Source organism: Antedon bifida, chromosome 5 (assembly GCF_963402885.1).
Source record: "Antedon bifida chromosome 5, ecAntBifi1.1, whole genome shotgun sequence".
In the NCBI taxonomy this organism is placed as follows: Eukaryota; Metazoa; Echinodermata; class Crinoidea; order Comatulida; family Antedonidae; genus Antedon; species Antedon bifida.
Genome location: NC_136230.1, coordinates 27,678,470 through 27,702,908, shown reverse-complemented (window position 1 = coordinate 27,702,908; position 24,439 = coordinate 27,678,470). Strand labels below are relative to the sequence as shown.

Below are 24,439 nucleotides of genomic sequence, written 5' to 3'. Positions count from 1 at the left end.
GCCTATAAAGTAATATGATAATATACAGTAGTTTTATTATACGCATATAATTTTTATGCAAAATTTCTTGAATTATCGTTACTTCCCACCTGCGATGGATGCGGACGCCGCCTATACGTTGGTAGTTTTTTTCTAAAAATTCGGAATTTCCCACGCGATATTTTCGACCTGATTTTTCTGCATAGGGGAAAACCCCTAATTCACATTGTGTTTCCATTTCAGAGATTAATTATTTCAAATTAATTGTTAATTTGTGCTATCACTTTTAAATAATTTTTCATTAATTGTTTTTATATTATTATTTTCAATATAAAATTGCTAAGATAATTTTATACTTAATTTCACACTATGAATATTAATCATTATCGGCCTGTCATTTCCTGAACTACTACTGTGTAGGGATGATGACCTTGTGATGACAAGTGCATAATCGTATGGAAATTGAAAGTATTTTGTGAATAATACAGTCTTTTCTTGTGTCAAATACACTAGACGTAGACCTACTGGATAAGATACTCTTGACCTGGGAGTTTTTGAAAATCTAAAATATTATTTATAAGCATTTGTGTACAAAAGATCTAGAGATATTTCACGAAAAAGGAGACGGTCTAGCTAGGCTACAATACGAAATCTTCTTCTTCAGCTACTCCGAGGGCGCGGTGAAAATAATGTTGTTGAATGTGAAGGTATGTTTTAAACTGGCACTGGCTTGTTATTATATAGGATTTTATTTCTGTTTACATTTTATATAAAAAGTGAAAGATTAAAATCGTTAAATCATGGGGTGAAGAAGAATGTATACAGTTTAGATATTCTAAAAATGTTTATATATTTTATAGAAGATTAATTACATAGATTATAGTCATGGATTACTCCATGGATTAGTATATTACACTACAATAATATCTGTGTTTGGTATAATAGTTAATACTGTGATTAAATACCAATAGAAGAGTACTGTGAATTGTAATCCCAATAATGGACAAGCTAGTTACTGAAAATTAGTTTACAAAAACTAAAAACCTTGATGAATTGAGTTTAAAACCATGGAGTAAACTTAAGACTTAAGTTGCTAAAATAAAAATAGCCATAGGCCTAAATTTAAAAAATGTAACATAACCTTATTAATTAGTTTGAAAATCTAATACATATACACAATTGTGATGTTAAATTAATAATAATAATAACAACTTTATTTAAAAACAGATGCAACACTTGAATCATCATATTGGTGTTTTTCACAAGGCCGTTACTTAAGTTATCATTTACAGTACATGATTAAAAAACTATACAAAAAAAAAAAAGAAGAAAAACATAGAGTTTCAAGTATATCTTATCTTTGGTCATTTATTATTTTGTTAAATATATGTATATTAGGAGCTGTAATTGCATTTAGTACTTATGTACTAATAGCCCTTGTAACATTTAAAATTATATTTTAAATGTTTTTTTTTTTGTTCTTTTCTTTAGCATCAAATTATTTTTGGAATTGCTTTAAGTATAATAGATCAGTCAAAGGCAGAATGTGAATATGGGTAAGTCAAATAGTCTATAGAAACAGATCAAATGTGATTGTTTACGATGCGAGTGCATTTATTTTACTTAATAAACTTTACAAAGCACACATACTAAAAACAAAAAATAGTACCAATGAAAACATATAACCTAAATAATTGTGTATTATGTAAGTTGTGTATATATGGGTTTTTTTTTTAACTGAAAACAAACTTAAAGATGTATTTACCCCCAAAAAACATGAAAAATAAAGATTAATGCAATTTGAATAGCAGCCATCTTGTATTTTTATTGAAGGTTAATCACTAAATTGTTTAGGGGACAATTTTATATATCTTTATTATCTTTATTTACCATATAGAATTAAGATATGCTTAGATTACTTAGAACAATGAATTGTTAATTGCAGAATTTGATATTTATTTTATGTGTGTTTTACCGCTGCGTCGGTCCAGCTGTTTTTAGTACCATGAAATATGAAATAAATAATAATACAAAAAAAAAAAAGAAAACCTAACAGGTGAATTAACACCTGTATAGTGAAAATGAATCCATTTAACTGTTTTATTAATTTTGTTTTACCCTTTATAAGATAGTGAATTTAGTAACAGTTCCATAGATTGTGGTAAATGCACTGATAACATTCTTACCAATGCTAAAGTCATGGGTTCAAATCGGACCGTTCTAATTTTTGACATTCTAAAGATTTTTCTTATACCATTACTAAAACTTGTTTTCTACTTGGACGCAACTTAACAATGTAGGCACAACGTAAGTGAGTTGACCAATCACAAGCGACAGTTGATGATTCATTACGTCGTGATTGGTCAGATTTGAAGTGCGCTTACTTCCCTTCAAAATTCAAGAAACTATATTAAAAGTAAAAAACAAAGAAATGTCGGTTGAGAGATACATATATAAATGGACCAAAAATGACAAAAAATGTAAAAGTATAAAACAGTAACATTAAAAACGTATTGTTACAAATTACATTCTAGAGACACAGTGTTAAAAATAGGAATAGAGTTCTGCACAAAAGAATTTCAAAAACGACATCGCACATTACATGATGGACAAAGTCTACTACCAGACCTATTGTTAATATCTCTATTAATTAAATGGCATTAAATTTAAATTTATCCATTATCACATTTTTAGAATGTACAAGGATCAATGGAGTGGCGATTGTTTAGAATGTGCAGATTGCAGAACAAATGGTGAGGATGTGAAAAGATCCTATGAAACAGAGTGTATGCAACTACCATGCCCAAGATTTTGTGGACATGATTTTGCTACGGATTTAAACCTTTTAGCCATGCCTAAGATGCAGTGCACTGATGATCCTGTACCAACAACATTGTCATCTTCAACAACTCAGAATGGAAGCATCCCTACTTATAGTAAGCTTATCTACTCTCCAAAAACCTGACAACTTTGGGCTGATCCAGGATTTTGAAATATGCAGGCAGGCACCTATGGGGACAAAATTGTAGAACCTGTATCGCAAAAAAAAAATCTAGAACCCGTAAACAAATTTGAGAGTTTCTGATTCTTTGAGATTCTGGTTTTGGTTGCCTGTAATTTACCACCAATGTAACAATGAAATGCTGCGGTCTATAAAAAAAGTTTTTATTAATTATTTAAAGATGAATTGTCCTCCAAAGATTATTAAAATCAGACCATTTTGCGGTTTTAATAAAGTTATTCAATTCTGTAAAAAAAAACCACAAAAAAATTATTATTTCACTTATAAAAAGAAAAAAGTTGATTTTAACCAAAAAACATTGTTTGACAGACAATTTAAATTACATTTTATCAGGTAAATAATTTTTTTTTCCATCCAGTTTTTGGTTAACTATTATGTGACATTAAAATTATTAACAAAAAATTTGAAAACAAAAATGTTTAGGAGGACAATATATCTTTAAAGAAGAAATCCATATAGTCATACTCATAGTATCTTTATTTGTCCATTAAAACTGAAAAACTGGCATATCATCTGATATATAAAAATATAAATAAAACAGTAAAATACACAGAAAATTGCACAACACAGAATAGAATGCAAACATCACAGAAACAACACAATTCTCTGAATATATATATATATATTATAATACAATTTATAATTTGGAAATAATGTACACTGTAAATATGTTACAAAATCAACCAACAACTTCATGGCGTTTATGATTATGATTTGTGGTTTTACTTCACATCCTGTAATTTCCGGTATGTCTATTGTTTATCAAAGCATAATTTAAATTCAGTGTGGAGTATATCACAGCTATGGAATTATGGTCCACACACCGTTACGGGTGTGTGGCGCAGTGTATTAGACGTCGAACTACTGATCGTGAGATCGCGGTTCGAATCCAACTCCCGCCTCATTGCCTGTATCCTTAGGCAAGATACTTCAGTTACGTTTGCCTCTCTCCACCCAAGTGTATAAATGCGTACCCGGTTAGATCAAGACACAAATTTACGCTGATTACTAGCTGCATTATGGGAGTATGTTTCCATATGTGTTTGATGCAAAAAATGACCGGGGTAATAATGTTCAGCGCTTTCACAACATTAGGCGCTATATACATCCAGGATATTATTATTATGGTGTTTAAAGCTCTGTTTGACAAACAAAGTGTGATGTGCCCAAATATGGTAGTGATATGCCCAAATATGGTAGTGATATGACATCATCATGTCCATATATGGGAACATCACATTTTGTTGTCACATAAAGTTTGATAGTGTAGACAGAGCTTTAGCATACAATGCTAACAAATGTTATGACTGTACAGTCAGTGTTTTAGTGTGAAACACGTCTTATAACGCTGAACTGTATTAATAGGGAAATAATGGTCTGGTGTACCGTTTTAGTGTACAACACTGATGTAATTCTGTTTCCAGCAAGAAGCTGTCAAAACTTACATTGTAAATGATAAGTCTAATTGCCTGTTTTTCTTTGCTGTATAATTTGACCTTGCTATCACTGCAGCGTTGTACCCTATTATGCCATAAAACCATGAATTGACTTGAGGCCGAGTTGACTTGGGGCCGACTTGAGTTTGGCCGAGATGGTTTAGGGCCGACTTGGATCGAAATCTCTATATCTCGTAACTGACAAATTGCATCTGTTTTTTAGCATTATCTGAATTTCCATTATTTTATTCAGGTTCTATGTTGACTATCAATATGACAACTGTTGCACCCACCGATGTGCCAAATGTACCTGTGTCAAGTTCTTCTGATTTAGTACCTGTGGGTAAGTATATAAGTGAATGTTTATGAGTTGAATGAGAAGAAGATATTTTTTTAAGTGAGCCAGCCTTGTCAATTTTTGTACCTACTGTAATTAATAAATGTGGTGCTCAAAACTTGGCCAACTGTCCATACAGTAACACAAACCTAGTGAATAGTACCAACAAAATATTTATAAAAGGATGAAAGTGCAATAGTATTTATAATCATTAATATGGATGAAAATAATGCATGGCACGCGATAAGAAATCAACCAATCAATGGTAAATATACACTATAGGATGCATCAGAAGAGAAGAATGGTTTTCTCTGGGAAGGAAGGATAATGTAAAATATAATAATGACCAGTATTACTGCAAATAAGGATTATTTAGTAGAACTGTGAATAAACAACATAGACAACTGCAAGCGAGTAGTTGTGTTCATTATGTCACCGGTTGCTATTATTTCACTGCAACTAGTGTACATATAGTACAACATGTAAAATTGTTTTTCTTTTATTCTTAGTTATTAGTGTGTCCAGCCTTGCAGTTCTAATAGTGTTAGTACTACTTGGGTATTGCTGTCGTCGGAATAATGGTAGGCTAAAATTTTTAAAAACATTTTTATAGTGGCAATTTAAAACAAAAATGCATTGTATCCTGAAATTTTCCTTACTTGGGTATTGCTGTCGTCGGAATAATGGTAGGCTCAAATTTTTAAAAACATTTTTATAGTGGCAATTTAAAACAAAAATGCATTGTATCCTGAAATTTTCCTGAAGTTTTTAAATTAATTTTCAAAAGTGGGTGACAGTTTGAAAAAAGGTGGGAGTTTGTTTCAAAGTTAAGCCAGCCAGAGTTGCGTTTACCTAATTTCAATGATTTTAAGAAAAGGGGTAATCAAATGGTTCGCTATATTGTATTTATAGTTTATCCTAGATTTTGCCGGAGCATTTCCTAGCAACTTTCAACTTTGTAAATATTGGCACAATCATCATTACCATTCTTTATTCTTAACTTACCGATTTGAAAACTCAACCCAACTCCAAGTCCACTGGAAAATAGGCTTTAAATTATTCATTAAATTGTGTTACTGATTTTATGAAGTAGCCTATCCTATATATATACGTTTATTTGACGGGTGATGCACTTCACACAAATGTTAGTTTACAATTGATAGGTTTTATATTTTTAGATGTTTTACATACAAATTACAGAGAACCTCAATCTCTCTCAAGAGTTTTGTTTAAATACCCAATAAAATTACTGTACGTTTTTATAAAACTTTACTTTATAGGTAACAATAAAAATGAAGAGATTTTAGACGATGGATGGGAAACTCAGAATGGGACAACTCAGCTACTGCATCAAGAATTAAAAACTACTGTACCAAGTAAGTAATGTATCAAAACAAAATATTATTTCATTATTGATAGACAAAGACACACTTGAAATATAAGCAAAACGTGCTAATTATAATACAGTATCACTAAGTTTTAATCACTTTAAACTTGTTTAAATATATTTTTGTTATCTTTTTCAAAGGTCCATGTACGCAATTAATCGGTGATCTGTCTTCACCAGATTCTGTGTATCAACGATTACACACAAGTCTGAACAACTTCCCAAGTAGTGTGGTAAAAATTGCCAAACATTTGAAAGTAACCGATAGTTATTTATTGACGTTGGAAAACAGTAAAACTCCATTTAAAGTCTTATATGATATATATGAAGCAGAATGTGGAGAGATGAAAGTTTCACACATAGTGGATGCATTGACACAAGGCACAGTGAATACAAATGAAGAGAAAATTATAGATAACTTGATGAGTTGTCATAGAAATTGTAATATGTGCAGATATATTAAAAATCAAAACACAGCATGTCAGTCATCAGAAACAATGCGGGTTACAGAAAACAATAGCATCTTGTTGGTATAACTTTTATTTACATTTTAGTACTATTATTAGCTATTGTAGAATTTTGTTTAAATGCAAAGAGTGATGGTGTTACGATATGCGAATAGAACTAACATTGCTTGTATATGCAAGATGCTATTAACGCTCATTACATCGTCCCTCAAAAACAGTAGGGAATCGCCTCTGATCTGGGTAGGCGCTGCACTGCCGGCTGCCATGGGTCCATAGAAGGCCTAATGTAAATTTCCTCCGTTTCCACTTAACCTTGAGGACAATAATAAGTACCTCATTACCTTTTATACCTAAATACCTAAAATGTAAATCTTTAATACAAAAATCAGGTTTAACTGGAATTTTTTTAAAGCTAAATGAAACTATTTTAAGAACTTTATCAATTAAATGTTTTAAAAGCATTAATGTTTAATCATGTTACTTGCATATTTTAAATAATTTGTTAAATAACTAATTTAGAAATATTTTCACCATTACAAAGAATTTTACCTTTTTGTAATACAAATTTCGTAGCTGTAAATAAAATATAAATTTAGTATTATACTTAAATGACATTTGTATGTATTTAATTTATAGTGTATACGTTTTGTTGTATGCAGTGGCGTGACAGCTCATGAGCGCACACTGGCTAAATCCAGGGGCTAACAGGTTTCACAGACTACTGTTTTTTAATTTCAATGTTAAAGATATATTGTCCCCCAAAAACATGAAAAATAAAGAAAATCAGACTTTGAATAGATTATTTTGTAGTTTTAATCAAGTTATCACTTTCATAGAAAAAAAACGGAAAACATTAATGTTTTCACTTATAAAAAAAACAAAATATTGGTTAAATTTAACCAAAAACCCATTGGCTGGCAGCCAATTTGACTATTTGTTTGCTTTATATTACAGTTTTTTAGGTAAACACATTTTTTTTTCGATCAAATTTTTGGACAAAGTGGATAACTAGGTGACATTAAAATGGCATATATTATGTATATGTAGTTAAATTTATCATTGTTTTGTGATGTACATTGGTCAATTATAAAATAAATGACATTAAACTAAAAATATAAACTTTTACAGTCATTTTATTTAAGATTTCGTATGACAAAATGAAGAAGACAAAGGGACTAAAAAAAAAATATCTTTAACATTATTTTAAACATTATATTTAACACATTCCTGACAGCATCTAAATTGCATAAAAATAAATTTCTTTAAATATATATTTAACATATATGGTATGAATATAAATAGTTTTGAACACATAATTTATGTATGCAAGGCTTTTTAACATGTGCAGACAGAAAATTATGTAATTCTAAATTAATCTATACTATTAAAAATATAAAAAACTGTACAAAAATGTGTCCTTCCTAAAAGATAAAGTGGGTCATATTTCTCACACAAATGACAACAAACTAATAATCTTAATATGGTTGTATTTAAAATAATTTATTTATATTATTTTTATACTTTATATAAAATGACCAATTTACAAGATATGTCATAATAATTTATTTAGATAGTACACATGGCTACTAATCTAGGCTGTCTCAGTGGTATTAGTTATTGTATAACACCTAAATAAATTCCTGTCATTTGATAGGACGATTGTGGGTCACATGTCGTGCAATAGTACGCACTATTGAACAGTTAGTGGGTGAAAAATAATAATAGTATACAATTACTGTGAAATCGTTTTGCCTGTTTTGTTTGTAAACATCGGAAGCAGACCGACGTGCATGACAGGAATTTATTTATTTCGACGTTATATAAAACAAATAATGAATGTTTTATATTCGTAAAATGGTACAAATAATTGCATGAGGTGAATGATGGAAGGTTATATTTCATCTCATTATTTGTACTATTACACTCATAAACATTCATTATTTGTATACTTTACAATAACTTATGTAATGTAGTGTATTTTCAATCTTCATGTTCTCCTCCTAACAACGACATTTTCAGAGAATCTTTCGATGTCTTTAAAGTAAACTTCTTCCATGATTTTGGTTTATTAAAAATAGTAACATCCTCCTCTTCGCTGATGTCAATGGATATTCGATGGGATCTATTTTTCAATTGGTGGCAATTCGGCTTTTCCAGACTTGCGTAATCCGGTTTCTTGTACCTAAAACAATAAATTAATGATACTGCTTATTATGTCATTAATCACATACAATAAAATACATAATTCAACCAATATTTTGGCTACAAAACTTATTTTAATAAACTTACAGACTCTGGATTTGCCTACTCTGGCTTTTAGCAAAACAAGACTGATTAAATAGACATTCAAAGTGTCTAGCAATAGTAAACTAAAACTAAAAAGCCAGGTAAACTATTTCAGGAATCTAACTACCAGAGAACGTAATTGGTATAAAATAATAACAGCTTATGTACTACAAACATTAAAAAAGGCACAAATGTGTTCAGTGTAATGTATGGCTATGCCAATGGTGTCGGGTATAAATAAAGTGGGTGCAGCTAAATTACAGTATGCACACCATTTTTATGTTACGGAGTAATTTTTTAGTGATGACTATGGAGGTACAAAAAAGCGTAGAACTTTTATTCAGGGGACACCTTCAGAAACGAACAAAGTGTCCCCTTAATAAAGAGGTGCCCTTTAAAATAGGGATTGTAGGCAGTGTTAAAACATTATCATCCCCTTGTTTGTTTTACATTAAAAGAGGAGTTCTACTGTATTCCAAGTTTTCAAGTTTCATAACAGACTCTGACATAAAAGATAATAAAACACAAGGCAATAAAATATTGACATAAGGTCAGAGTTTGAAGGCAGACGCCATGGAAAGTGAAGAAAAACATCTTCTGTTGGGCGAGATAAAAAAAAGAAAAATGATAATGAATAGGATGATTAAAAAAAGGATAAATAAAGTCAAGGTGTCTGCTGCTGATGCAAAATATGAATGAATGGTAGACTTACAATTTTAGCAACAATGAGGATGTTACAACAGAAACACTAGAGAATGCCATGGCAGCTGATGCCATCCAAGGCTTCAGAGCTATGCCCCATGGCATGAATAAACCTAATGGAAAATTATAAAAATCACAATAATATCACCAGAAGTATTATATTCTATATGCCTATAGCGGCTGAATTTAAATATTTTATCTATACTGGGCGACCTCTTCAGTCGAAGACTAGTCTCCCAGAGGGCCAAGTTATGATTAGTGGCTGTGATGTACTAGTACTACTAGTCTCGAAAGATGCACTACAGTAGGTTCTTTAACGTGCACTTGAGCTAGAGGTGTACACTGGACCTACGGTTTATAGTCCTTATCCAAGAAGACTTGTTCTACCACAGAAACAGGAAAAAAATATTGAATAAAAAGATATATATATAGCAGTTGAATATATTACATCAACTAAATCAATTTTTGACCATTGCAGATCAGTGTAAAATTTCCAGGATCCAATTTTATGATGCATTAACATTTTTTCGCAAACCCAAACGACAGATAGGTTGCGGAAAACATAAAACTAAATTATTACATTATTATTAGATAATACCTCCAGCAATTGGGATTCCTATAAGGTTATATATAATTGCAAATCCAAAATTGAGATGAATTCTTCTAACTGTTTTTCTGGATAAATGTAGTGCTCCAACTACATCAAGAAGATTATTCTGAAAGACAAAAAAAAATTAAAATATAATAAAATTGAATAAACTATTTTAAATTACAATAAAAAATCCTCAGTGAACAGAATTATGATTAAAAATTCATTGATTTATAAAATAATTTTTTTTAAAGTAATATTACAGTACAGATTTTTATAATAATCATATTGTGTAATTTGCATATTAACCCACCTGTATAAGTACAATATCAGCCGCTTCCACTGCAACATCCGTACCAGTACCTATGGCAATCCCAACATCTGACTGCGCCAATGCTGGTGAATCATTCACCCCGTCACCAACCATAGCAACAAGTTGACCTTTAGCCTGTAGTTCTTTGACCTTTGCAACTTTATGTTGCGGTAACACTTGTGCGTACACCTCAGCTATTCCAACCTGACCTGCGATCGCTTCGGCTGTTTTGCGGTTATCACCTGTGAGTAGTACAACACGTAGGCCCCTTTTCTTTAATGTGTATACTGCCAGTGCAGCCTCTGGTTTCAGTGAATCTGCCACGACAATCATACCAAGTACAATTCCTGAAATGTCAAAGGTCAGCTTTTTACAGTACTACAATCTAGGCAAATTTGCTTATGAGCTCCTAAACTGATTGCAAAAGAAGATAAAATCAGCGATGGGTCCAGTGGCATAACACAGTGAGCCAAGGCCCCTGGTTTAGCACTATTAAGTGGCCCTCCAACGCTGGGTAGTTGCATTGGATTGCTCATGCTCTGGGGCTCCTGGGGTTTGCCAGCAAGCGCTCATAGCTCTTATGCCACTAGATGGGTCTGAGGAACTAGATCTCAAAAGAGACCAGTCAAATATGTTTAATATTTAATATAACGCTTACCATTGACTGCTACCAAAACAGCAGTTTGTCCTTTCTTTTCATGATCTTTCATTTCTTCATCAGCTTCGTATGGGATGTCGTAACAATGACGTTGCATCCATTCTCTGTTGCCAATAACAACGGTGTACACACCAGGCTTGGTTGGCGTTTGAGTCATGCCTGTTTAAAGAATAATGTTGTTACGTGATATTTTGACAACATTTTAAGTGTTAACTATACAGTATATAGTATCAACATCAACCTACCGACAGATGATGTCGTAATAATTGGCATTCCGTTGAGACTGCCATTTCCATTCATCTTTTGCACGTTCTCTTGTTCTTCATCTTCCTCACAATTTAGTAGAAGATCTTCAATTTCACTAACCGTACATTTTAAACCACATCCAGGCACCGCTTCAAAATCACTACACGTTGCTAGCACTTCGGTTTTTAATTTCTGTCAAAATATTTCAAGTAATAAATAATTAATATAACCCATTATTTTACATTTGCCTTACATTTTAACAAAAAAATGCAATTCTGCTTTATGAAATACATAAATAAATGAATTCATAATTCAATAAATACGATACTGTTTATAGGCTTATAAAGTTTAAAATTAATAATAATTGGGAGCTTTCGCAGGAGCATGTCGTTAACTTTAATGGATGACGTCAACATTCTACTCATTTGAATAACAACGTAGTTCAGCGAACAGTTGCGTACTTGTTCGTCTTGATATCGCGTTTCGACTGAAAGTGTAGAACGCGATGCATGTGTCGCACATGCAACATACGCCGCTCTTATTAAAACAAATCATGGAATAGCTTGCAAGTTGCATGTTGGGAAATAGAGTTAAAGTTAACGTTTACGTGCGAAAACTCCCTACTTATTTTGTGTTTACACCTTGGAAAGAAAATTTACAATTTTGACCTACCTCTTTTGTGTACTTGACAATGGCTGAGCCAATCGGATGCTCACTGCTAGACTCGGCTGATCCCACGATCACCAACAATTTCTTCAATGATTTCACCACCGGATTTTCAAAGACAGCCACACGAATGACACGTGGTGCACCCTGCGTTATCGTTCCCGTCTTGTCAAACACAATAACCTTTACTTTGTGTGCCATCTCGAGAGGTTGGCCACCTTTTATTAGAATTCCTAAAGTAGCACCAACACCGGTTCCTACCATTACGGCTGTAGGGGTGGCCAGGCCGAGTGCACATGGGCAGGCTATACAAAGCACTGCGATGGCACATTGGAAAGAATATTGTAAAATCATTTCATTTCGTCCCATTGTTTCATTCTGAAATTAATATTAAATTAATCATATTATTTTCATTAGCATTATTCCAGTTGAAATTAAAAAAAAAAAAATCATTATGAAACAAATTTTGTAAAATGACAAAAATAAAATCATAGTACCGAAGCTTGGTAGGAAGCATGTGCCACCTCCAGATTTGAATATCCAGTCGCTATGTGGAGGACGAGTACAAGAAGAGATAAACTGACTATGCCAGGCACAAAATAACCAGCTACTTTGTCAGCAACCTTCTGGATTGGAGCCTAGGAAAATGAAAAATAAGAAATATTTTAAAACACAGTGTCAATTTGAAATATCAAGAACATTTTTTTTCATTTAAAATTATTTTTTTTAGCATTTGTTTATGACATGATAATTATTTTAATACTGAAGTTTATTTACAAAATAATAAAATAAATAAAATCTACCTTTGAAGTTTGCGCTTCCTCAACTAACTTCACAATATGTGAAAGGGTTGTATCAGCACCTACGTGGGTGGCTTTCACAAATAGCGTTCCATTCTGGTTGATAGTTCCTCCTATTACAGTGTGCCCTGGAAAGAAATATTTTTAAAATTGATTGGAAACTGAAGGCCAGGATCATGCTTGCAAAATAATCTTAACTTTGTTTAAAGTCAATGATTTTGCTTTAAGTCATTTTTTAACATCTATATTTGTGCATATTTGTTTGATATAAATCTTAAGTTCTGTCTACACTATCAAACTAAATTGACAAAAAAGTGTGATGTACCCAAATGTGGTAATGTGGTAGTGAAATGTCCAAATATGGTAGTAATATGACATCATCATGTCCATATATGGGCAGATCACATTTTTTTGTAAAACTAGTTTGATAGTGTAGACAAGGCTTTAGATGTCAATTCCAAAGATAAAGCCGCTGTTTTTCACAATTTAACTTAAATGCTATCCTTGGATTTATTTTTTAAATTTTAAGTAACAAAACATGATGTTTTGCCCAAAATAAAAAATGATGTTTGAGTCTCAAATTCAAAACCTCACAACCAAGTTTATAAACAACAAATACTGTACTGCTAAGTATATATGTACAAAAAAAAACCCAGCTATTTTTATGATTGGGAGTTTTAACGACATCAGCTGCACCAACAACCCCTTCTCACCTGCCATCTTTACCACTGGCATGGATTCACCAGTAATGAGAGACTCATCAACCATTGACTTGCCCTCCAGAACTGTGCCATCAATCGGAATCTTCCCTCCAGGGAACACCTTGACAACGTCTCCTTTATGTAGAAGATCTACGTCCATATCTACCTCTTCCGCAATATCACCATTATCATTGTATTTAATCAAAGTGGCTTCTGTGGCTTGTAGAGACATTAGTTTGGTGAGAGCTTCAGATGTTTTACCCTAAAAACAAAATATAAATAATAAAGTACTACATTACTATATGCATCATTGTATCAATAGCCAATACCAAAATCTTTAATGCTCCATGAACAGAAAGGATTTCAAAGGTCAGAAAGGTCACACTGGTTGTAGTAACGAGTAATTAATTTTGATGTTCTGTTAACAAGCAAGCAAAGTTAGGCAGACCAGCCTATGCATACACTGATGTATTGACCAAGTAAAATAAGTTAGGACTAAAGCTCTGTCTACACTATCAAACTTTATGTGACAGAAATATGTGATGTGCCCATATATGGACATGATGATGTCATATTACTACCATATTTGAACATATCGCTACCATATTTGGGCATATCGCTACCATATTAAGGAAAATAAAATATACCTTTGCCATGTGCTCCAACCACCTTCCCAAACAGACAAACACAAGTAGCATCGGCGGTTCATCAAAGAAAGTCATTGGGCTAGTACTTGCCCCTTGTATTACAGCAATAATAATGATAAATATGGAATATAAATAAGCGATGGTTGTAGCCAGAACGATGAGAACATCCATGTTAGCTGCCCCATGTTTTAGGGCTTTGTACGCCTGCACGTAGAAATACCGACCGCCAAACAGCTGAAATAAAAAAATGTATGATAATTAAACTGATATTTATACATTATAAAGCTCTGTCTACACTATCAAACTTTATGATGTCATATCACTACCATAAGTGGGTATATCACTACCATATTTGGGCACATTACATTTTTTTGTCAAACTAGTTTAATAGTGTAGACAGAGCATAAGTTTGGGTACAGTCAAATTCATAGAACTGTGTTGGTCTCTGTTGTGCTTGTGATAGTAAAAAGGCCAAGAAAATTGTTTGGCCAATCCTGCAGAGCCAGCAGGCAAATTCTAGCTAGGCTAGGCCTAAAACACTCTTTTTCATTCATTCATCGCTGTTTTGTCCATATTGCTTGCTTTTATAAAATAATAAATATTTGTATTATTTATTTATACTGGGTTACGTCTTCAGTCACACACTGGTCTCCCAGAGGGCCCAGTTATGATCAGTGGATGTGATGTACTAGTACACAAGGGTAACCTCCTATAGACTAGTCCAGATAGTCATATTTCCACTCCATTTTTAACTTGCTACATCACTTAAAAGTTAAGTTATAAGCCAAAATAAGTCTGAAATGGTGGCCATTTTGTTTTTCACATTTCAAGGGTGAAGATCTAAAAATTGAGCCGGGTAAACAGCAGATTTGAATTCAGCACCCCGAAATTACCCTAAAACACATGTTTTTTTGCTTTTAACACAAAATACCTACAGCATTTCATTTTTCTCAAATCTGGACTAGTCTACTACAATTTTTGTATAAAAAAGAACCCCTGTAAAAATCCTGGCTACAGTGAAACCTACCTGTACTGGTGTACATAGCAAGAACAACATTAAGTTTTCATAAGACAATCCTGGAATGATGAGTTTTTGATTGGCACCATGCTTGATATCATGTATAAGAATTATAATAACAGGAATCCCAAACAACAAACACAATAGGAAGGAATTTCTCCACCTGTAAAAAAAAAAAATTAAAATAACTACAACAAATAAAGAATAGACTTTGTATCCTTTTTCTTTGTATTCCTACTGTATCTGCTGGGAAAGAGTTATTGGAGGTTTTGAATTGAATTCAATCAACAATAAGACAAATTTAAGCTCTGTCTACACTATCAAACTAGTTTGATACAAAAGTGTGATGTGATATGACCAAATATGGTAGAGATATGACATCATCAAGTATATGGGCACCTCACATTTTTTTCACATAAAGGTTGATAGTGTAGACAGAGCTTTAGGTATATTAGAAAATACAAATACATTATTATCTAAAATGATAATAATTATTGAGAGCTGAACTTACATTGCAAAAAACATTTAAATTTTTAATTATGAAACCTTGTTGTCTATATCTTATGTATAAGAATGTTTTAATTGCTTGCCTTTCCTAATTAGTGATGTAATCAATCTTTAAAGGAAATTCTAATGTCTTATGGATGACATGATATAATATATGCTATGTCTTAGATATCTGATAGCTTTAATTTAAACATGTTAAAAGTTTAGATACCTTCGTATATCTTCTTTGTGGTCTATTATCGCCATTTTACTTTTGGTATCGTTGGTTGCCAGGCTTGCTCCAAAGCCAACGTCCTACAAAATAATGTGAAAATGGATCAAGTACTGTACAAAATTTGAATTAAAATATAAGCAAACAATTATTAATTTATTAAATAAGTAAATAACAATAATAAGAACACTTACCCTAACATATTCCATGACATCTCTTGGACCAACCAGCTCTGGGTCATACTCAAAGCGCCCTCTACAAGTTGCTAATGTAACTGATGCCGAGAGAATTCCTCGCTTCTTTTTAAGTGTAGACTCAATGAGATATACGCAAGAAGCACAAGTCATTCCTGTTATCTAAATAAATAATTATAAATATCAATATCAGAAACAGTAGAACTCAATATTCAGGGGAGATATATTCCTAAAATAATCGAAAATAAGTTTTAACATTGATGGCCGACCCCTATAAGGGGGTCACTTTTCCCTGAAACAATGGCACTATTCAAGGGACACCCCTATTAAGGGGACACTTTGTTGGGTCCTGAAGGTGTCCCCTTAATAGAAATTGTTAATGATATCTTTTGTTTGTTGTATATGTTAATTCTTACTTATTTTTTTAATCTTAAAAAGAAGTAAATAAATGTTATTTTGAATTATTTTTTTAACTTCATAAACTTTATTTTCGATTACAGAACTCTCAAATTCAAGCTATTTTTACTAATTTTGAGCCAGTGCAATAACTTTATCTTTATTGTATGGAAGAATAATTAAACATACCTGTATTTCAACATATTGATCCCCTGTTGTCTGATCGTCCTCCATCAAAACCTTGGCGCCAAACCCCATGTCACTGATATAGTTAGCAATCTTGTTGCATGTGACCAAATCACCGTCATAGCCAACCTCAGCCTTCTGAGCCATAAGTGACACAGACACAGAGTGTATGCCTGAAAAAAGAAGGAGAAAACAAATAATTAACATTGGTAAAGATGATATAGTACTATTTTAGACCTTCTGTTAAAAAACAGCATGTGACTGCAATTTTGGCAAATCAATGCATGCATGATTTGTTGGTTATCGCGAGGAATATTTTAAAGCACCCAATAGAAATAGATAACAATTATAATATTTATTATTAATATTTCACAAGTCAACGTGCATTGTGAACTGGAAACAAGTTTATTCCTAATCAAAACAATTAAATTAAAATTTCTTGTTTTTTCCAAAATTCTTCTTTTTAAACCTTCTACTATCATAGATAATGATAATTCTCTGTTTTTATGATTTCTCACATGGATGTACTGTACTATCCAAAATAAAAGGAAATGAATTAATAGATCGCCATCTATTTTGCTTCTGTTACCGCAATAGTAGTCTACCTACCTGTCTCTTTTATCAGATTCCGTTCTATGATAGCGACGCAAGAAGCACATGTCATTCCGGTCACCTGCAATTGACATTTTTTAACGCCGCTTTCTCCAAGCTCCAAATCCTCAAGAAACCGCTTACGGTGGTTTGGTCGTTTTAGAATACTTTTCAAACTATGATTCTCTTTACTTTCTTTGTATGCTGGGTTCACAGTGGCATCTTAGAAGAAAAAAAAAAAAATAAAAATAAATATTTATTCGTCCAATACACAATTGGAAATTTGCTTTCCTTTGGCATCGTCACATTAAAAACACTTAAAATACAGAGCTCATTTAAACAACAGTTACATACATAATACAGTATGTATTGGATAAACATATGATGATGCTACCTTGCTTTTCACTTATGTCCACGACACAAACACCTAAAAACCCTGTGTGCCTCCGATTCTCAAATTGAAACATTTAAAGTTTTACATTGTAAATTATTGCAGGCATATAACATTTTATAATGATAACATTAAAATGTAGTTAAATTTCACAATTGACATGAAAAATATTAATAGTACAATGATGGGTTTATTTAGAGTAAATACTGTACAGGCAAGAGATATTGATAGGGGAATCAAGATGCAGAAAAGGACGATGAATATGGATAGATGCAAAACAGGATAAAGGGGGTGAGGTTGGAGGAAAGTAGGATACTCCAATATACAATATCTACACATAATTACATAATTATGGCAGGTTTATACATGTTGGGGGGGGGGGGGGGGGAGGGGTTTAGTTTGACAAAAAGTGTGATGTGACCATCATCATGTCCATACTGTATATGGGCACATCACATTTTTTTTTGTCACATACAGTTTGATAGTGTAGACAGAGCTTCAAAGATGTTGAACCTATACCACCTCTTTAACACCCCTAGATATAAATGTGTACAGTAGCCTAATATTATAGTTTAATAAGAGCACTTTATGGTACAGTAGGTTATTACAGTAATAAACTGAAATGGCAGGCAAGAAATTGGCAAACAAACCTGATCCGTTTCCTATTTCTGATGCTTTGGATAATGAAAACACAATATTAAGTTATATAGGAAGTGTAGAAAGACTATTACTATTAAATTTAAATAGTGAATCTTTTTAATGATAATTGGCTTATGATGGCACTATTGTCCTCTAATATATTACAATCCAGAGGCAGATCCAAGGATTTTTTTAAAAAGAAAGGCGTTATCATTATAATATTACTGTAGTCTGTAAAATAAAGTTATCAAAAAGTAGTTCATAATTTATACTGTAGCTGTCAAAAAGGGGAAACACACACCCAAAGCATTCCACCTAGGTCTGCCCCTGCAATAAATTTAATATAAAATGTTGTTGGTAAACAAGGAGTACTGTACTAGTTTGAACTACACTGAGGAGGTTAACATTTTTTGTAACACCAAGTGCTGTAACTGTAGAATAAATATTTGAATTGGAATAGTCAACAATGTCCTTTATTCACTAATGGGCAAATATCCATTCTTTGCTTTTTTGGGGGTGGAAAATAGATTTATACTGTACTGTAGTAGACTGACCCCCTATTTTACACTTTTAGGACACATAGGCACTTAGTTCACTACTGTAGTTTCACTAGAAAGTGTCCCCTGACTAGGGATGTCTGAAAAGAGAGGTTCTACTGTACTGTATGGGGGAAATGCATTTATTTTGCATGAAAATTACTTCTCACTTTGGTATGAACCATTGAAATTAATACTGTATTCAGCTGGTACTGTCTAATTCTGTTTACACTTTATGCAGTAGTAGTACAGCTATACAGAGCCTACTATAAATACGGTATTCCATGCGGAACACATACTTTAAACCTGCACAATAACGAGAGAAAATCGTTTTTCGAGAGTGTTTTAAAAGCATATTAAACAAACTCACATATGGTACATCTCAAGGGAGTTGTGTTTAATATCAAAGAGCAATATTTGGAAAGCAAATTACGATTTTAAAATTCAACATAAGCTGGCGGCTGGACATAATGAAAACTTAATGGCGCTGAGAATGTCATAAGATATAAAAAATGTGCTTTAAATGTGTTATTTAATGAGATTTTGATAGAAAAATGTGTCCACTGTATAATAAACATATTCTCTTAAAAAAAATAATGTTGATTTTAAAGTATGGCAAGTTCCACATGTGTTTAAAAAGTAAAAATGATATATATTTATTTATGAATAATTAGTTAAGTAGCAAAATTGTTTGTAGTAAAACTATTTTTTATTTATTGGATTGCCAGCTAGGGCTTAGGTCCAAGGTCTATTTTGCTTCCACTTCCGTCCACTATTAATTATCAATCCATCTTTCAAGTACGGATATCTTTATAATACTGGGATCATAGAGCACTACTATCTAATCTTAATAGACACACACAAGCGCAGTGTGATACAAACAAAAATAAACAACAATTTATTATGGTTTTAATAATAATGTACTATATTAAACCTATAGGGTTTGTTACTATATTAGCTGTTTTATACTTTATTGTTTGATTTGGCTTTTTGCTTATTTTATTTCTATCTCCATTAAAGAATTTAGCCACTGATACCCACAGCATGTACAGTACATTTTTCAATAATTTGCATAGGATTTATAATTATTTATTCAACTTTGTTTTACAAGGGTAGATATATCTAATAGCTGTATACAGCAGTACAGCTGACTTGAAGAGGCCCTCAATATACTTGAGAAAATTAAATAACAAAACAATTAAACTAAAAATTTATTATAATTAAAGGCCTTAAAATGCTGTAGTGGTTTAAGACTCTTCCTACCTGACATACTTAGTAGACAATACTGTACATGCAATTTACACTAAAAACTTTCAGCTATATGACTTGATTAATAGTAACATGTCTATTGAGTTGATCATTTTAAATGTACTGTACTATAAGGCTAAAGATACACTAATCTTACAGTACAGTATTCTGTAAGGATCTAATAAATTGTTAGGTGAATGATTTTGAAATCAAACATTTCTATTTAAATAAAGAAAAGTATATTGTAATTGGCCTGCATATTTGAAAGGGTTTAATACTGCAGACTTCCTGGTGGCCGTGATGCACGTATACGTCATGGATCTCAAGAACTAATAGGCCTACTGAACAATTGAATAGAGTTTATGGTACGGTAAGCACAGCAACAACAGATTTAGAATCTCTTTTATTCTAGCAATCCATGTTTAACAACAATAATAGGTACAGATTTGTACTGCTGCTCATATAAATAAAGTACATACAGTAGTCTGGCCAGGGAAGATTGAATTTACAATGTAATTTCACTCTGGCCAGGGAAGAGTGAATTTACAATGTAATTTACTCTTCCCTTGTCTAGAACTACTTTCTACTTCTGATCTACTGATAGTTTGAATTCATTACATTATTGAGAAATTATAATAAAAAATGGCAAAACATGGATTTCTATACAATAGGTAACTTAGGTATATTTGGCTAGGCCGTTTTTAGCAGAAAATCACTAGCCCTACTGGTATATTAATTATAATAAATAATAATCCTAATACTCAATTATTTATACTGTATATCATTCAACTCAATATGGCATTTAGATGTAGGTTGCATGATATATATTATGTATTTATATGATACTGCAGATGTTACTTTCAATAAATGAAAAATTGAAACAAATAAAAATACAGTAGTAGATAATATAGATACAATTTAATTTAGTTTATAATTTCAGAAAAAAAATAAATATATATACTGTACTTTCTCTCCGGATAATAATTATTACTTTTTGATAAATTTCAAGTAACTATTGCACACACTAAAAAATGTTACGATTACGGAGTAAAGAAATGAACCAACTTACCCACAAGAGAAGCGTCAAATCCCATATCATCAATGGCATCCCGTAGATCAGTTGGTGACGTTTTTGACGGGTAAAACTCAATGTCTGCTTTCTTCTCTGCGAGTGAAACTTTTATCACTTTAACACCAGGCTTGTCTGAAATATTTCCCTCAATCGAACAAACGCATGAATTACATGTCATACCCTCAATGGATACGATTGTAGTTTGTGTATTTTCCATAATTTGGTCCGTGCTATCAAGGTTTACCGGTAAAAAGCAGTCGAAACCCATTTCGTCAATTCCTTGACGCAGTTTCTCTGGCGTAGTAACATCAGGATTATACGATATTGAAGCATTTTTATTTTCAAGTGAAACTGTAATTTCTTCAACACCTGCTTCATCTTTCATCTTCCCTTCAATGCTTTTTACGCACGATTGGCATGTCATACCTTCAACACCGAGCACAATTGTTACCATATTGTGATTCGGTAATTCCGCATCAAACCCCATATCTTCTATCGCTTCACGAACTGTTTCTGGTTGAGTCAACACAGGGTCATATTTTACGAAAGCCTTCTCTTTCGCTAAAGACACTTCAATTTCGACGACTCCTTTCAACGTCGAAATATGATCCTGAATTGAACGCACACAAGACTGGCACGTCATTCCCCCAACTGAGATTACAACATCTCGTAATTCCGAGTCCAACTCGTCAAAGCTGCTCACAAATCCCATATCTTCAATCGCTTGTTTCAAAGTGTTCGGATTCATTTTTTGCAGATTATACTGTATCTTTGCGGATTTATTCTCAAGCGAGACCGTAATATTGTTAACACCGTTCAGTGTGGATATATTCCCTTCAATGGATTTCACACATGAGTTACACGTCATGCCATTCACATGTATTACAACTTCATTAATTAATGGTTTATCAGTCTCGCTTAATGAGGCCCCAAATCCCATTTCCTGAATGGCAGCCAGTAACAATTCATGATTGGTCGATCCTTCTACAAAAGCAATTACACCTTGTTCTCGTTCAAACGATATCGATATCTGATCAACTCCCTCTAGAGTTGATAACTTTTTCTCGATAGACTGTGCGCATGAAGTTGATCGCATGCCATTTATGTAAACCGTCACAGTCTTTTTGTGTGTGCCGTTATCTTTCAATGATGCGCCAAAACCCATATCTTCGATCTTATCACATAATTGCTGAGTTGTAGTCACAAACGAATTAAACTTGATAACAGCTTCGTTTTTCTCCAAAGATACCTGCAAATATAAAATTAATTGACACAGAGTTTGATTAAATAGTTGTAAAATCAATGAAAATTATATATACTGGTACAAAGGTTAATTTTGTTCTTGGTATATTTCATATACACAATAATGTATGCAAGCTGTCTGCATGTATAATGAGTATAATGTACTGGTTTAGTCTTTTCACAGACTTGCACAATCAATTAACAGTGCACCATTTTATATGGATAAGCAGAATAGAGACAAAAGAATAAATTTAACATAACAAAATACTATACCTATTATTATCTTTTAAAAATGTATTTGTTGTACAATAATATTACAAGTAATAATACCAGGGAGTTGATACTACTGGAGAGTTGATTTAGTATTTAATTTTTTAAATTAAAATTTTCATGACAAGACTACGTTTACACAGTAAATAGTAACGAGTAAATGATGTACAGTAATAGTAAATAGTATTAACATTAACGTTATTTAATCAATCATTTTGTTAAAAAATGAAATACAGTAAAAAGTATAAATTTGTATATGATTGAATATTATAAATTACCTGTTTTGATAATAAAACTATTAACTGTATGAAAATAAATAGGTTTTATTATAAATGATAATTATTAGTTATATAGAATAATTGATTATTAGTTATCATTATTATTGGTTATAATGGTAATAATTAGTTATCATTAAATATTTAAAAAGATATTAATTAGTAGTCTTATATAAAATATTTCTACAGAATTATATTTAATCATCATTTATATTACTGTATGTTTCCAATGGTTCAAATATTTTGAGATATATTGTCTCCATGAAAAAAATAATATTTTATAAGTTGTTGTTGAATACAGTATGCCATTTTGATGTTCCATAGTTATTCACTTTGAACAAAAATTGGATTGAAAAAAAATTACCTGAAAAACTGTAATTCAAAGCAAAAAAGGTTTTTGGTTGAATTTAACCATTTATAATTGAAAACATACTTTTTTTTCTGCAAAAGTGAGAGAACACTGAATATGAACATCTTTAACTTACATTGATATTTTTGACCCCAAGATCATCACCTATGACTTGTTGAATGTTACGCACACAAGATTCGCAGGTCATTCCCTCAATCGCTATAACACATATTTCCTCCATCTGGCAACAAATTGTCTTTTAAAAACTGAAAAAAGGTAATTATCTATCACAATATAAATTAATTTAAAATGTAAGTATTTCTTCCTTTCCTACCTGGATCTACATGGATTTCGAAACTTAAAGCATTAATGCTTCTGTGCCCCTCGTGACCAGAACATATTCTTCTTATATGGGCTGTATTTTAACGGGTGGTTAGACCAGTGCTTTTTTAGTGCGGTTTTAAATTGGTTTGAGCTTCAATTAAGTTAAATGAGGCAGTGTGAAATAAGAAAATGCAGTGTATTGGGCATTAGTTAAGGGAACGATACAATACGATAAGTCCATCTATATTTATTTTGATATAGGGCCTACTGTAAAATTAAATTAAAATAAATACACAGGCTAAAAATGTATTACACTTAAAAAAGATTTAAAACAATTGACGTATGACTTTTCTTTTTTAGATACTTGTCTAGACAAAACATGTAGGTTTGCTAGGCCTTATGTGTGAGATTTGTCATTTTTCACTTCCTGAGCTGTCTGAGGCCTATGTTTCTCCTGTGGTCAATTCAATTGCCAAGAATTATAAAAGTAGACCGCCTACGGAATCGTTTTTACCTGTGTGCAATTCAATTACAACCAGTAAAGCCGTTCTTAAGGTAAAATTTGACATTACTTACCCAGTATAGAACACTTCAAAAAGCAGATTTACTGTGAAACCAAATAATATAACTAATATTTAAAGTTATGATGCTTTTTTCTGATTACATGTTTATTCAAATTTCGTGAAAACAGTCGACGAAAAGTGACACCATTTACTCGTCGCACAGATTCTGAATTGTTTACCGAGAACATGTG

The 24,439-nt window shown here is 32.1% G+C and overlaps 2 protein-coding genes across 2 annotated transcripts; one reads left to right on the top strand and one right to left on the bottom strand.

The window, feature by feature from the left end:
- The first annotated feature begins 437 nt into the window (after positions 1-437).
- LOC144842134 (uncharacterized) lies at positions 438-7,323 on the top strand. The gene is made up of 7 exons (XM_078698516.1): positions 438-686; positions 1,471-1,535; positions 2,674-2,915; positions 4,691-4,780; positions 5,284-5,355; positions 6,055-6,150; positions 6,303-7,323. The coding sequence occupies exons 1-7, from the start codon at positions 669-671 to the stop codon at positions 6,695-6,697; spliced, it is 978 nt and encodes a 325-aa protein (XP_078554642.1). The 5' UTR covers positions 438-668; the 3' UTR covers positions 6,698-7,323.
- A 502-nt stretch (positions 7,324-7,825) lies between these two features.
- On the bottom strand, positions 7,826-24,399 carry LOC144842128 (copper-transporting ATPase 1-like). Its single transcript, XM_078698505.1, has 19 exons — positions 24,262-24,399; positions 23,498-23,627; positions 21,223-22,474; positions 17,358-17,561; positions 16,752-16,921; positions 16,167-16,328; positions 15,973-16,055; positions 15,264-15,417; positions 14,237-14,470; positions 13,602-13,851; positions 12,892-13,016; positions 12,586-12,726; positions 12,095-12,466; positions 11,422-11,614; positions 11,177-11,335; positions 10,519-10,865; positions 10,215-10,332; positions 9,627-9,729; positions 7,826-8,810 (listed from the first exon to the last, which is right to left on the bottom strand). The coding sequence occupies exons 2-19, from the start codon at positions 23,600-23,602 to the stop codon at positions 8,609-8,611; spliced, it is 4,374 nt and encodes a 1,457-aa protein (XP_078554631.1). The 5' UTR covers positions 23,603-23,627; positions 24,262-24,399; the 3' UTR covers positions 7,826-8,608.
- Positions 24,400-24,439: the final 40 nt, after the last annotated feature.